This window comes from Mytilus californianus, unplaced genomic scaffold (assembly GCF_021869535.1).
Source record: "Mytilus californianus isolate M0D057914Y unplaced genomic scaffold, xbMytCali1.0.p SCAF_2, whole genome shotgun sequence".
Taxonomy (NCBI): Eukaryota; Metazoa; Mollusca; class Bivalvia; order Mytilida; family Mytilidae; genus Mytilus; species Mytilus californianus.
This window is the reverse complement of record NW_026262668.1, coordinates 34,526,073-34,542,393: the sequence shown is the minus strand read 5'-3', so window position 1 is coordinate 34,542,393 and position 16,321 is coordinate 34,526,073. Positions and strand designations below refer to the sequence as shown.

At 32.1% G+C, this 16,321-nt stretch overlaps 1 protein-coding gene across 3 annotated transcripts; it reads right to left on the bottom strand.

The window, feature by feature from the left end:
- Positions 1-4,074: 4,074 nt before the first annotated feature.
- Positions 4,075-16,293, bottom strand: LOC127729760 (casein kinase II subunit beta). 3 transcript variants are annotated; one of them, XM_052237637.1, is made up of 7 exons: positions 16,178-16,293; positions 11,824-11,903; positions 10,641-10,743; positions 9,737-9,852; positions 7,982-8,057; positions 6,409-6,598; positions 4,075-4,343 (listed from the first exon to the last, which is right to left on the bottom strand). In XM_052237637.1, the coding sequence occupies exons 2-7, from the start codon at positions 11,893-11,895 to the stop codon at positions 4,235-4,237; spliced, it is 666 nt and encodes a 221-aa protein (XP_052093597.1). In that variant the 5' UTR covers positions 11,896-11,903; positions 16,178-16,293; the 3' UTR covers positions 4,075-4,234. The 3 variants fall into 3 exon arrangements, with proteins under 3 accessions (XP_052093597.1, XP_052093595.1, XP_052093596.1); XM_052237635.1 differs by having other exon boundaries at positions 16,193-16,293; XM_052237636.1 differs by having other exon boundaries at positions 16,224-16,293.
- Positions 16,294-16,321: the final 28 nt, after the last annotated feature.

The window sequence follows — 16,321 nt, the reverse complement described above, 5'->3', positions numbered from 1 at the left end:
ACTGATTGAAAGATTATGTCTTCATCATATGAAAATCAAGCACAATCCCTCCCTAGGGGTTTAGTATCATACCATCATAAAATATACAAAAGGAACCTAACCCGTATGATGCCAACAACTTGTTTTAGAATAAATGTGTTTATTTCCGATGCAAAGACCTTTCAGTGAATCAATATTAAGTCCAAAAAATGCCATCTTTAATGAACTGACAACAGTATCGTAACTACAGTATATCCCTTCGGAATAAGTCTGTTTAAAGGTTTGGTTAGCTTTTGAGGTGAATGACAACATTTTTGCGCTTTGTATAGAATATTACCATAAATTGGATGTGAAATACCTGAACGTATAAGATGTCGGCACTTTGATTTATATTTACGAATGATGTCCTTGTACCGATAGTAACTACATACAAATAACAATTATCTATCACCAGTAGTTCCTATCAAACTAACTTAAGCAGAAAACTTAACAATTGTTGACACCGGAGCCGGAACCGTTGTCATCGGAAAAATCAATCCCTATGTCTCATTTTCCATGACTTTTGCCGCAGGCAAGACATAAATTGACAACCTCCTTGGTCCAGTATTGTTTACAAATGAACAAAAACATTCAAGTATTTAAGTTGCTTCTCTACATTTACTTCATTCTTGGATATTCCAATGCAATCATTTTAAAAATAGTCCTTCTGAATGTTCTTATCAATCTCACGTACACAGTGTCAAATACACATTTGTACAAGGCTAAAAAAAAGGTGTGAATCATTTCTTTCTATGGCTTAAGGGTTAATATGGCCAAAATTTTACTAGACTGCTACACTGTAAATAGTCCAAGTCCCAAGACTCCTCCAAAAATTAAATGACAGTTGAGTATGTGGTCAAGAGAGCATCTGACAAATAAATTCTACCAAGTATGAAAGATTTTGGGTAAAAGGTCTTGTGAGTTATGAGTATTAGCTTGTTAAACACAGAAAGAAAGACTATGTCACAAAAAGGGCATGTGTCAAGGTCAATAAAACTTATCCATAACCTTAAAACAAATATACCAGCTAATTTGGGAAAATATCTATGATGGGTACCGTTTGGAATACTCGTAACATTGCTGATGAACTTATGAGTCTCTTTTTTTCCCTATAAAATCAAGGATTTACTATACAAATCCTTGATAAAATTTATGAATTTTTTTTTACCTTTTCAAGCTGTTAAGTGGTAAAATAATTATTATCTGCAAGGAATAACTGACTGTTGACAAACACATTTAAACTCATATCTTGAAAACCAATTTTAAGACAAAAATTGACACAATTTAATATAACGAAATTTGTAAAGGATTACACAAAACCCTGCTTTTTCATGCTCTTCAACTTCATATTTGATTTGGCTTACTTACTGCTTTGTTTAAGGCCACTGATGAGTCAGATGGAGCAACCATTTAACTTCAAGGGGGGGTTATGGTTTTTTGTCTGAGTCAGAACATTTTTTTCACGCAAAGCGTGAACATTTTTTTTTAGTTTTTCAACACTATCAATCAAATTTTATTTTTTTTAAAATTTAACACTGTAAGGTATGGGGGAAAAAATGGATTAAGAATATTTTTTTTGGTCATCTGCTTGACCACAATATTTTTTTCAATCAAATTTGGGATCAGAATATTTTTTTAGGAAAAAACCATAACCCCCCCCCCCCCCCCCCCCTTCCTTGAAATTAAATGGTCGTTCCCCAACATGCTTTTGGTGTACCAAATTATAAGCCTTAAGAGTTTATTTCCTGCATTTGCTGCTTTCAGTGAAGGGGTATACCATTAGTTGACAAATTTCTTGATTATCACTTTGCAGGAACTTCCAATAGAATAACTTTTATTCTTGGAACATATGGTGTTTCCAAAAGTTAGTTTTAGCACCATAGATTGGAAATTTAATTCCTCTTATAAACAACGAAAAGTGGATCACTAGTGTGGAGATATTTGTGTAAAATTTCTCCAATAAACAGGCTCCTGACTGTCTGAAATTTTTTTGTTCAAAAACAGAGGTTTGTTATAAAGTGATGATATCCTGTCCCCAAGCGCATCTTCCAAGATGCATGAAAACAAATGAGAGAAATTTAGAATTTCCATGTCATAATTGATTAAACAATTTTTTTTTTTAATGAAATAATTTGATGTATAACAAGAGGCTGTCAGAGTGACAGCAAACCGGATTTTCCTGCAGAGGTCGAACCCTGAACAGTTGAGCAAGTATGGACACATTTAAGCTTAAAACAGGTCTGAATTTGGACTGTGATTGAATATTTGACACAGTATAGGTTTGTGACACAAAATGAATGTGGTCAAAGAACTGAAAAATTTGAAATCGGAAATTTACCTATTATTGTCCAATATCCAAAATCTAATAACATTGTTATCTTTAGCATATCAAATTTAAAGAACCCCAAAAATTCAATTTTTGAATTATTGATGAAATAAAACAAAATTTTAATTAAGGACCCTTTGGACCTCAATGGGGTATTATCTAATAAATAATGAAAATAAATACAGGTTTAGATTCAGCTTTTCAAAGAACCCTATATATTTTCAATTTATGTTGAAATCAAACACAGTATAATTTTGGACCCCAATTTGGACCAACTTGAAAACTGGGCCCAAAATCAGAAATCTAAATATATGTTTATTAATAGACAAACTAAGCTTAGTTTTTAAAGGAGCTTGCTTCATCAAAAAATATATATATATAGCATTCAGAAAATAAGTTTATACAGAACAAACCAACCACAAATTTCTTCAAACAATTTACAAAGAAAAGATGAAAAAAAATCCAAAATGTCATTTATCATTAATACAATATCTATTAAAAGTCTATAAAACTTATCTGTAATTATCTTCAAAATGTCTAATAATGAACAGTTTATTTCAAACTTTATCTATACTGTCCTACAGATCTTATCATCAACATTTAGTCACAGGAAACAACATATCAAAATTTGAAAAAAATTCGTCAAAGTGTTTGCATGTTAATGAAAGGACACTGTTAAGCAGTCGCCCGCCATACATCCCCAAATCAATAACCGATTTTTTCTTCGAAAATCCGGTTAAAAATTATTTCTTGGAAAACAACTGCAGTATGTCATATCTTGGCAACACCTATGCTATAGCATTACAAGTCTGATAAAGATAACAAGTAAAAGTCTGAGCCACTGTTCACTAATGATACCCCATGCTTTCAGAAATGGGTTAACAGGAAGTTGATAAGCAATGAATCTGATAACTCATCACATGGTAAAGCATGATCACACAATCTGATAAATCATCACATGGTAAAGCATGATCACATAATCTGATAAATCATCACATGGTAAAGCATGATCACACAATCTGATAAAACATCACATGGTAAAGCATGATCACACAATCTGATAAATCATCACATGGTAAAGCATGATCACATAATATTAGAACAAATTTCAGGAAAATTTTATACATGGTAATTATGTGTTAATAAATATATGTTTTCGATAAACAGGAAGTTGATGATTGATTAATCTGTAACTGCATTAAACAGTATAGCATTGTAAGATGAAGAATGATAACAAACTTAAGAAGCTCTTATTTGTACTTTCTGAGAAAAATGTGACGAAAATATCATACATGGTAATTATGTGTTAAAATATAAAAGTATTCAGTAAACAGGAAGTTGAGAATCGGTGAATCTGAAAATGCATTACACGGTATAACATTATCACATGAAAACTGATAACAAATTATAGAAGCTCCTCTATGTAGTTCCCAAGAAAAATGTGATGGAATTTTATGGGACGCACGAACAGACAGGTAAAACAGTATACCCCTTTCCTTTCCAGAATCTATACATCTAAAGAATGAATAATTATAAGGCATATTTGAAAGGAAAATTGTCAAATGACACCTGACAGATGCTGATGTAGTTTTTTTTTTTTAAATAAAGCATTCATATACTGGTATCAAAGATTGTCCTTTCATGCATATTTTTTTAAGGAATAGACATGATCCAAAAACCTTTATCTCATCTTCTTTTGCTTTCATTGAAGGCAAGAAAAAACTGAAATGTATAAAAAAAAACCTTTATTTAATGTTTTTGTCCTATAAAAAAACATTATTTCAATGTTTTTGTCTTATCTGGCGATTATTATTCACGATTATTCCCAGATGCACTATGAGTTCATTGTCACAGATCATACAAATACAAATAATAGTTTATGTCACTTGTTTATCGTTTATTGTTACTATGGCTCAGTCCTCTTGATGGTACTTTAAAGTTTGATGCAGCCTGATACTGTAAATTGTAGGCAAGTGGGTGAATCTTGAATCCATATAATCTGTAAATAAATAGAAAGTAAATATCTGAGAAGCCTAATATACACAATTTCCTTCTTCAAATATATATTTCATATTTTTCTTTTCGTAGAAAGCCTATTATCCTGATTGTAAAAATAAGAAGATGTGGTATGATTTTCAATGAGACAACTCTCGACCAGAGACTAAATGACATAAAGGTAAACAACTATAGGTCACTGTATGACCTTCAACAATGAGCAAAACCCATACCAGATAGCTATAAAAGGCCCCTAAATGACAAATGTGAAACTATTCAAACGAGAAAACTATGAAGTGATTTGTAGACTGTTGTTTTGTCTTTTCATTGTTTTGTTTTTTTGTTTTTGCAATGATTCTGTCAGTCTCTCTTTGACTTATGAGTCTTGATTCTTTCTTTGGTATCTTCTGTCTCTCTCTCTCTCTTTGACTTATGAGTCTTGATTCTTCCTTTGGTATCTTCTGTCTCTCTCTCTCTCTTTTTGACTTATGAGTCTTGATTCTTCCTTTGGTATCTTCTGTCTCTCTCTCTCTCTTTCACTTATGAGTCTTGATTCTTCCTTTGGTATCTTGTCTCTCTCTCTCTCTCTTTGACTAATGAGTCTTTATTCTTCCTTTGGTATCTTCTGTCTCTCTTTCTCTCTTTGACTTATGAGTCTTGATTCTTCCTTTGGTATCTTCTGCCTCTCTCTCTCTTTGACTTATGAGTCTTGATTCTTCCTTTGGTATCTTCTGCCTCTCTCTCTCTTTGACTTATGAGTCTTGATTCTTCCTTTGGTATCTTCTGCCTCTCTCTCTCTCTTTGACTTATGAGTCTTGATTCTTCCTTTGGTATCTTCTGCCTCTCTCTCTCTTTGACTTATGAGTCTTGATTCTTCCTTTGGTGTCTTCTGTCTCTCTCTCTCTCTTTGACTTATGAGTCTTGATTCTTCCTTTGGTATCTTCTGCCTCTCTGTCTCTTTGACTTATGAGTCTTGATTCTTCCTTTGGTATCTTCTCTCTCTCTCTCTCTCTTTGACTTATGAGTCTTGATTCTTCCTTTGGTATCTTCTGTCTCTTTCTCTCTTTGACTTATGAGTCTTGATTCTTCCTTTGGTATCTTCTGCCTCTCTCTCTCTCTTTGACTTATGACAGGCGTCTTCACAATTTGGCAAGCTCTAAATTCGTAGGCTATTAAAAGTTGCAAATAAATTTCAGTGTTCTCCCCAGGATTTATTTACACAATTTTTCGTTTTGTTTTATTCTCTATTTGATTTTGAAACGAGCGATGCAAGGAGAAGTAATCGTAAGATGCGGGCTTGTTAAGAATCCCTGGACAACAGGAATGCTTTCCTTAAAGCAATACAGATTCAACAGTGCAGTTGTAAACGCAAAAAAATAATGAAATAATCCTGGGAACAGTATATATGTTCCTGAATAATCTTAGATGGTTCAAAAGATGGTCAAGACCAAGTTGTCAGAGAAGGGGGTAAAACTTCCCTTAAATAATTTAGGAATGATTTTTTAGCACTATCCACCCCTTTCATAAAGCTTCTGCTTCTTTTTAAAGCGAAAAACTCCAGATAGAAAAGGTTTTTTTGACAGTAAAAGAATTACAAATGGCGCCATTTTGTTCTTTTATTGAACTGGCCCCTCCGATATTTCACTTCTTTAGGTGAATAAACGATCTTTCAGACAAATGAACCAGTCGACCATGAATTGTACAGAACAATACCGGAAGTTTGAAAATTCAAAAACAATAGCGCTGACATTTGATTGGATAGCGCTGCGGTCTGCCCAATAGTACAGTGCTGAAATACGATAGCCCTGAATACCGCAACGCTAAAATGGCCTGGGAGAACACTGAATTTAACAGAATAATAAAGATCAGAAGAAAATTAATCAAAACCATCAAAGACCACTAGCTTACCAAAAGAAAAGTTGCAGTCTGGCTTCCTTCATGTCAAAGTGGTGCTTTTTGAATGTGTAGCTTAGAATGCAACATGTATTATCAATTTTTGATCCATGACATCATATAGTTATCAAAACATTACAATAGAATGTATAAATAACTCAAGAATGAAAACTTACTTTGGCACAAACTGATTGGCTGGACGTTTTGGTCTGTATTCTGGATGAACCATAAATAGCATGTGGGGAAATCCTGTGCCAAAATAGGCTCCATCAGTATGATGATGTCGTGAAGACTTAGGTGTGTAAACATCTTGACATTTTGGACAATACAGTTTCACCATTGCTTCACCTGGTACGTCTGACAAACCTTTAATATATAATACTTTAGATTATTGGACATCCTTGCAGTAAAGGACACTTTATACACATACATTTTACAACAGTCTAAATGAGTGTGGGTAATTTGTATTGTTCCTACACCAAAAGGGAAAAATGTTATTAAAAATAGTCCCTTTTCTGATTATGGCTGTTCCAGATTTAAATGTATTTTGGGGAGGGGGATAGGGGATTGGAGGCACTTTTTTAGACCCCAATCACCTTTAATATAAAATTATCATTTTACTTAAAATTCTTACAAATGCTAAAGAAAAATGCAGCAACCCACAATTTATTAGTAGGAAATACTGTATTCTTGCACTTCAAAGCAGTTGAAACTAGAATAGTGTATTGTGTAAGATCTCACAATAACTTTTTTTCTACATGCATTAAACATTCATGGTAAAAATGGGATAACAAAATAGGTCACTGTGCAATGAAAATTCATAAAATTTTAATAAATACATCAAAACCTGCTCTTTTCCTATGGTTTGAATAGGCAGGGAAACAGTTTATCCAACCTTGATGGTGGTTTCCTTTGCAAAATATTCTAAAATTGGAAACAGACGCTAATAAATGGACAATTAGTTGGATATCAATTGTCTAGGCTTTTGAATTCTGTAACCAAAAATGCATCAGAAAAAATTGTAGGATTATGTGAAACAAATAAATGAAGACTAAACCTTTGTTATGATTTTATGTTTTGTGTTTTTATTCCACTGCTAAGGCATACAGCAGATTGGACTCATAATTTTATAAACCAAAGACAAACAAGACCATGGAACTAGTCTATTTGTTTATGAGAAGCTCACAACACTGTTGTTTGTTTGACTACGAAGAAAATCTTCTACATGTAGTTACCAAACTGAACTATTTATATCACCCAAAACTCCATGTTCTCCACTGCAACTAGTACAAATAAAAATTCAAACAGATTTGCACATTTTCAGTAACTTATAATTTTTGACTGTTATATATGTTCTTTTGGCATATATAAAATATTTTAATTTCTTGTGATGTAACAATGTGTTTGTTCTTTTTCTGTGCATAACCATTACACATGATTTGGATGAGAAAAAAAAACTCTACCAAGATAATCAACAATAGAATAATAACATACGACGAGCATCAAACTGAATTTTTAAGTCTTCAATCATATACAATCAAAACCTCCAACACAATTTCTGAACAACATTGGACATGATTTTTTCTGGCCTGAACATTGAGGTAGATGATGAATTCCTATGAACACTTCATTCCCACAAAGTTCATATGACATAAAACCTGATGTATTGATTATGAGTCCACATAAAAATGAACCTTACCCATTTAATTATTATAATAAGGATTGATTATCTTAAAAAGAATACCTTACCTATTGGTAACATTGGTTGATTTTCACAATATACTCTTGGACAATAACCAAAGTCTCCTTGTTGCCACTTTTCAATCTACAAAAATCAGAACTTCATAGGTACAAAAAATGTAACTATGATTTAGGATATGAGCTCGTCAACTAATACATGTATGATATTTTGAAGGTGTGTCAAAATTAACAAGCATTCTGAGAGTATTGCATGGCAATACATAGTCCCCTACCGGGTAAAAATTCATTATACTGGAACAAAATGCTAACTTGTTCTATAACTTTTCATGGTGTAAACAAAAAGTATATCATGTCAATATCTTCAAGCATGACTAAAAACGGTGTTGAAAACTGATTATATGAGTGAATTTTTCAAGTCCAAGGACCATAACTCTGCACAAAATAATAGACCGAAACAAAAATTTGAACTTGATCTGTAACTTGTCATGATAAAACTATATACCAATTATCAATCAATATCTTATAAGCATGATGAAAAAAACATTAGATATGATTAATAGTTCTCTAGAATTAGATATGATGTAATACAGTGTATATCTATTTTCAAATTATAATCAGATATAATTAATAGTTCCAAATATTTTTTTCTTTCATTTGTCACAAACTAATATAGATTTGTAACTTATCTATAAAATGTCAACAACTTTTATCTACACAATGTAATGTATTGAAATATATACATTAATAAAAATAGATTATTATCTAATTAAAGGATTTCTCTTCATAATTTTTTTATATATATATATAGCATTCAGAAAATTAGTTTATACTAAATAACAAACAAACCTGTCAAAAAATTCTTCAAATAATTTAACAAAGAATGTCTTTTAAAAAATTAGTTATCTCCCTTTGTACAGAAATTTGGTTTAACATACTACTCTAACATATGAACATTAGATATGGTCCAGAGTTATGGTCCATAACTCTGGACTAAATCATCAGACCGGAACAAAATTTGAACTTGATCTATAACTTGTCATGATAAAACTATATACCAAATATCAAGTCAATATCTTCAAGAACGAAGAAAAAAAGTGTGGAAAGCTGATTTGCCGGACTGACGGATGGACAGATGGACAGACGGACGGAGTGCAAACCTAAAGTCCCCTTCGACTTTGTCGGTAGGGGACTAATAATAAAAGTTGTAAAAATATCTTTATTCAAATTTTCTGCCATAATCATAGTCAACTATTATTTTGTTTGTAAGAAGCAACACCTGGATAAAGGGAAAATTTGCATATCCGTGGATATTAATTTCGTGGTTTTGCCGAAGTCTGTGTACAATCCTATAGAAAATATGTCATTCGTTGAACATTAAATTTCGTGGTTCACTTGTACCCACGAAATCCACGAAAATTAGTATCCAACGTATAATAATGAACCCACAGTAAGTGAACATGCTAGTGCACAAAGTAACAGTCCACAGACAACATGTCACCCTACCTGAACACGACTGAGAGTTGACCAGTTTTTGAACTAAAGTCTGTTAAGCAATTTCAAATCTTTGGTTTGACCTTGCCAGGGATAGAATCTTGGATTTTTCCTTATTAAACAAAATCAAGTAAATTTGAAAATCATGAAGTTAAATTGCCGTGAACTGGACTAGAAAGGGCAAAACAAAGTATCCAACGAAATAAGTTAGTTTACAGTAAAGGACAGAATCATTTATCAATAGGAAGATAATGTTTTTATAAGTGAAAATCTTAAAATTTGTGGCAGAAAAGACATGTGTTTTAATATTACCATCTGTGCAATTCCTCTGTTTGTCATGATGTATCTGGCATGAATCAACCCATATAACATTTCTGCTGCTTGTTCAATCAAATCACTCTGATTAGGGTTATCTTCAAGTTCATCATCTAAAATCATATAGTGAGTCAATCTTTAACGCTCTTAAAAAAAAAAACATGTCAATTGCATTGTGCTTTTATATTTTGGAGAAAGAAACCTATTTAAAGTTTGGTGTAAGTCACATGAATGAAGGTTAAATCTAAAGATTAAGTCATTAGAAAATGACCAAACCATTTAATGTAGTAACAAATGTACCAAAAGTTCTGCAAATGTATCTAGAACACCTTTACCATGTGGATACTTATTTTTAAAATACTGTAAATTCAGAAGTTATTGGGATGTTTTTATTAATGCGAATAATGCCACTGAATGAGTATCAAAATAATTATAACTTGCATTTTGAATTTGATAGATATATCTGTATGTAGATTTTCCTGAAATTGCAATAATGAATTTTGCATTGTTGTCCATTTGTCCAAAATTGCAATCATAAATGCACACAATAATTTCTAAATTTATAGTAACTACTTAATAGTTGTATGTCTAGAATAATAACCAATCTTGTAGTTTAGGATCATTCTAATGGAAAAGATGGGATAGGGTCTACACCAAATCCCACAAGCGACTGAAAAAAAAACCCAAAACAATGGAACAGTGATTTTAAGCTGTTCTTCATTTCAAAGGCAAAATGAGGCCTTCAACATGTAGCAAAAGCTTAAATGTACATACCATTGCAAAATGAAGACAGTCCCTAGAAACAGTAATAGGGAAATTCCATATCTTATCTAGCTCTAAACTAAAGAACAAGCCTGCTTGTATTTGCTACAGGGTACTTACTTCCAAGTTAAGACATTACCTGGTTCTAGGTCGAGGATCATATCTAGAGCCTGTCTGTAATGTGGAACTTGCTCATTCAGTCCTGTCAAGTTGAACTTATCTTGTATGTAATCTTCATCAACCTTTCAAAACGATGAAAAACTGATTATTCAGATAAAGAATACCATTGATTGAATATTGGTTGCTTAATACCAGATTATTATGATGATAACTATGATTATCTCCCTTGATATGTTGATATGTCAGATAATGTTTGGAGAAGGTAATCACCATACACTGTAATTGCAACTCTTATCATGTTCTGAGATGGGAATCAAGTGTACTGTAAAAATTTCGTACAAGTTACAAACATTTCACTAGACATGCTTGAAAGATTAAATCACTTGAAAAATTGATAACCAACAACAAAATAAATGTTCAATAGTCATTTGTAAGCATTTTCTGTATCTTAAACTCAAAGTGCATGTGAGCACTTAAGGGTAAACATGGTAAAGATTGCATTCATTTTTAAGTGGAAACTAAAAACTACGAATTGGTTGGATAACCACAATTATCATTACATAGACAAAAGAAGATAACTTTATTAATCAAATATTGACAAATAATGACATCATTGATATTTTTAGAACAGATACTAGATTCATGCAGCATGAAAAATTATGCAATTTTCTAGATAAGTAGAGATATGAGGGTTTGGCAGGGGGGGGGGGGGGGGGGGGGGGGGGGGGGGGGGGGGGTCCATCAATTCTGCATTCTTTAATTTTTTCAGCCTTTTTTCTCTCTTCTATATAAGTTTTGCCCAGTATTCTCTATTTTTTATATTTTCACACCCCATTATTCTCTATTCTTTATATTTCATGCCCTTTATTCTACACTTTTTTTCCATTATTCCTTATTCTGTAAACTCCATCCACACCTTCAGATATGCACAAAGACATCATCCTGTAACTTGAATGTATGAGTACTGGTATATATTTCATTAATAAACAATTTGATAAAATTACAGATTTTGTACCCATGGGATGTTTTAAATCTTGTACACAATGGCTGAATGCAATCTTTTTTTTATCTCAAAGTCTGAAAAATTGATACTCTCAAGCTAAGCTAGCTACATACATAAGAGATTGATTGCATGAATGCAATCTTTACCCCAAAAATTGATTTTAGACCAAACAGCTTTACTGTGGATTATAATATTTTACCTCACAGAAAAACTCATTTCCTCTCAATCCACAAAACCAAGAAATCCATGATACTTCTTCTGAGCTACTCATCTTCTACCCTAAAAATATGCACATGCAAATGGTATCATTGTAGTACAAAGAAAACATTTTCTGGATGTACATGTATGTACATGTAGGTCATTTGGCAAAAAAAAGTTTTTGAACGTGCTGAAGTTTATTCCAGGCACTTTTGCCGAGCACATAGCAGTAACATTCTTTTTTATGTCCATTTTGTCTGACTTAGAAATTTCCAAAACTCAAAAAAATAAGGCAATAAATTAAGGTTTTAATTACATTTATTTTATTACTAAAAACAATTGTAGTGACTACAACTAATACAGTAAGTTAAGTTAATACAGTGGCAGATTCAAGTGGGGTGTATATCATTATGTCATATATATAAGTACATTGTTTTTTGACTGATGACTTCAGTTATGCAGGGTTCTCACTAGGAATTTTTCTTGGTGAGTCCTGGGACTCATCACTTCTAGAAATGGTGAGTCCCAATAGATTTTGATGAGTCCAGGATGCATGTAATTTTTTGTGTCTTAATATGATGAAATATGCTGTACATGTTTGTTAATCTTTTATGTCCAATATTTTCCCTATCTTAGTATCTAACTGTGTTCCCCAAGTCCTACATGTATACGACACATGGATCTTACAGCTTTTGCAGAATATTTTCTTCTTGAATGCAGTGCTAATATTGGCAGCAGTACTTAACCTGTTTAGACATCATCCTGCAATGTGTTCATTTTCACATTCACATGTACGCAATAATTTCTAAATTTACAGCAAGTTACACCAATAAATGTGAAAAATTGTATTCTAACTATAGAACAATTACAGAACAAAAAAAGAATATGATTTTTTTATCCTTTGAAAAAGACTGTCAATATTTACCTGTATAAAATGTACATAAATAGCAATGATACTGTGAAACACAATATGACTCAACCAATCAGTGTAAAAATAAGCTAAATAAATGTGGATAGTGTCCACATGTGGACACAGATGATGCCCCCGCTTGCATATCATACAGTTATAAAGGGACATAACTGAAGAACAGTAAAAGTGACGCTACCCAAATTTGAACTTGATCTGAGTTTTGTGTGTAAGTCTCATAACATTTGGTTGAGGTTAACTTAAGTAGAGAACAGAAACTAAAAATTCAGCAATTTTTCTATTTATAAAGGGGCATAACTCAATAATGGTTAAAGTGACACTACCCAAATTCAACTTGATCTGTGTTTTATCAGTGGAAGTCAAAATTAAACATTGCATTGAAAAAGCATTGATTGTAGTTGATTCAACTACAATCATGGACAAAGGAAGATAACTCCAATTTTAAAAATAACTTGATATTTAGAAGAAAATAAAAATTTTGCAATTTTTTCCATTTATAAAGGGGCATAACTCTAGAACGGTTAAAGTGACGCCACCAAAATTCAAATTTGATCTGTGTTTTGTGGTAATAAGCATTGTGCATAAGTTTCATAACATTTGGTTGAGGCAAACTTAAGTTAGAGGACAGAAACTAAAAATTTTGCAATTTTTCCATTTATAAAGGGGCATAACTCTAGAACAGTTAAAGTGAAGCCACCAAAATTCAAACTTGATCTGTGTTTTGTGGTAATAAGCCTTGTGTATAAGTTTCATAACATTTGGTTGAGGCAAACTTAAGTTAGAGAACGGAAACTAAAAATTTTGCAATCTTTCCATTTATAAAGGGGCATAACTCTAGAACGGTTAAAGTGACGCCACCAAAATTCAAACTTGATCTGTGTTTTGTGGTAATAAGCATTGTGTATAAGTTTCATAACATTTGGTTGAGGCAAACTCAAGTTAGAGAACGGAAACCAATTTTGGGACGTACATATGTACGTACAGACGGACAAGGGTAAAACTTAATGCCCCCACCGCTCATAGACATAATGCGTGCTAGTATTACCCATTTCTGGGATTATTGTCCAGTCCAGGAAAACACTGTTTTTCTAAGTTGGATTTCCAGCCCAGGTACACAATGTATTACTTTGCCAACCCTGATCAATATTACAGCAAGTTATGCAAATACTGATTGACTTGAGTTTATCCTTTACCTGAATTGACTATATCATACATTTATCATAATGTGAAATTGTGTAAATTGTCAAATAGAGGTTTTTCTTGGATCCTTTTTTTCATTGTTTTGGAGTTCAAGTTGAGGGAAATCATTGATTGCAAAAATAAAATATCAAATTATCTCATTGGTCAATAATTAAATCTATTTTAACAGGTCCAATGAACACTATTTATAAACATGATAACTTTGAAATAAACAACTACAAATATTTTTTACAGATATTTGATAATTTTTTTCTTCTTATAGTTTCTCTCTACATGTACATCTACTTAGTATTTTAGTGTTCTTTGGATTAAATAATGGTTTATTACAAAAGAACATAGAGTCTATGTACAGATTTGGATTACTGATACCTGAAACAATACTTTTTTTTAGTCTGTAATCAACCTTTTACAAAGAGAAATGGATTACAAATGACTTATTCAGTTGTAATAATATGGGAACGAAGTCCATAATAACAGTTGAAAATTAAATAAAAACAAAAATCGATAGAAAAACCAATATACTAATGAATCCAAAATATTTAACTTTTTATTTCAGTTTCCCGCATCTGCGCAGAAATAATTTTCCTGTATTATTTCTCTCTTCTGGTATTGTTTGTCTCTGGAATTTGCTTAAAATATGGAAAGGAGCATCAAATGGTTTCCAGCAAATTGTTTTTTCTGATTATCAAAAGAATATTGGCTGCTTAACAATGAAAATAAAATCATTTTAAAATCAGTCTAGTCATGCTAGTGCTTATTCAACATTTGATTTTATAGCAAACAAAATGAGCATCTGGGGAAACACACCTGATCAATCAGACAGAGTTTTGTATTGGACAAGGAATCTGACACACAAAGATTAATTGATAATAAGCCAACTTTGACTCCAATGGCTTTAAGGTACAAAAGTATAAATTGTTACCTGAAGATAGTGTTTCTATGTTTACATTGAAAATGACATCATAATTAAAATACATGTACCTATCAAGAAGACCAACATCGGAAATGTTTCCATGTTTCCATTACTTTTTCATTTGTTTTTCAACAGAAATTCAAAATATACTGAGAATTCATTTTTTAGCAATTTGGTTAAGGGTTCTTTATTTTTAATTATTGTTCAGACCTTGTTGAAGCCAATGATGTGGGGTATGTCAAAAGTAGAGGATTTTTCTTAATTGATAGTGATTTTTTGTAATTTAGAATGTCATAAATTGTAAAATTCAATTCTTTAAACATTGTAATTGCCTTAGAATATTTTACTGTAGTTTAAACTTTGCAAAAATTGGTATTAACATAATAGTTTGTACGGACTTCATCCTTTTCTCGCATGATACACCTGCCTCATATTTAACTAAACATGATTACATCACTAACACTTGAAAAATTTTGAGATATTTCTGCTTTTGGGTGTTTGACTGGGGGACTTTTCCCTGTACATGTGTCATCTGTTTGTTTAAAGACAACTGGTACCATAGAACTTATCGCTATTTGGGAATCTGCGACACTTGACCCGAGATTTTGTGACACTTGAACTTTTGACTTTAAGCAACAATAATTACATTAGATGTATGTTTCATTATAATATGTTATTCTGATTGGCTAACTGCAATCTCGCGTTATTCCTTAATCAACTTCATTACACAATGAAATTTTTCATTCATGACACGAGGTCCCACAATAAAGTGCACAGGTAAATTAAATAAAAACTTGATAAAAATAGTGTTGTCATGATCCGCTTCTGCGCTTCATACAAAATGTACTTCGGTCAACGCTTTTACACCCCAATGAAGTTACAAAAAGAAGCATTCAATTCTTAAATAAATTTTGCTTTGTGGCGTCAGACATTTTCCATTGTGACCGTGAAAATTTTACAGGAACCTTTGTGATGTCCAGTAATGGCGGACAAATAGCGTTAAGGTTTATTTTAACATGGTTTTTCTATTTTGTGAAATTGTGTGTTGACTGTTGTATCGCTGGTATATACTATAAATTATGAATCTCTGGTTAATCATTATTATCAGAGTCAAAAGAAATATAATGAAACCCCTACTCTAGATGAAGAAATAACCAATAACAGATGCCAAAATACATATATCACATGCGAATAAGAGCAAGACAAAAATTTATGGACCATGGCATGGTACATGAACTGTTTTCGTAAACTTATGACAGTGAAATGATAAAAATTGAAGTAGAAAACGAAAATTGGTTATTTCGTTCACTTTACGTTCTATGGGTTTACTTTGAATCCTATTACAGTGCTTGCTGTTTACCAAAATTAGGACAGTCGTAATATTATGTTCCGACCGAGCCTCTTGACACTTTTCCAACTTCCGGTAATGGGAATAGTCTGCATAGAATTAATACATAA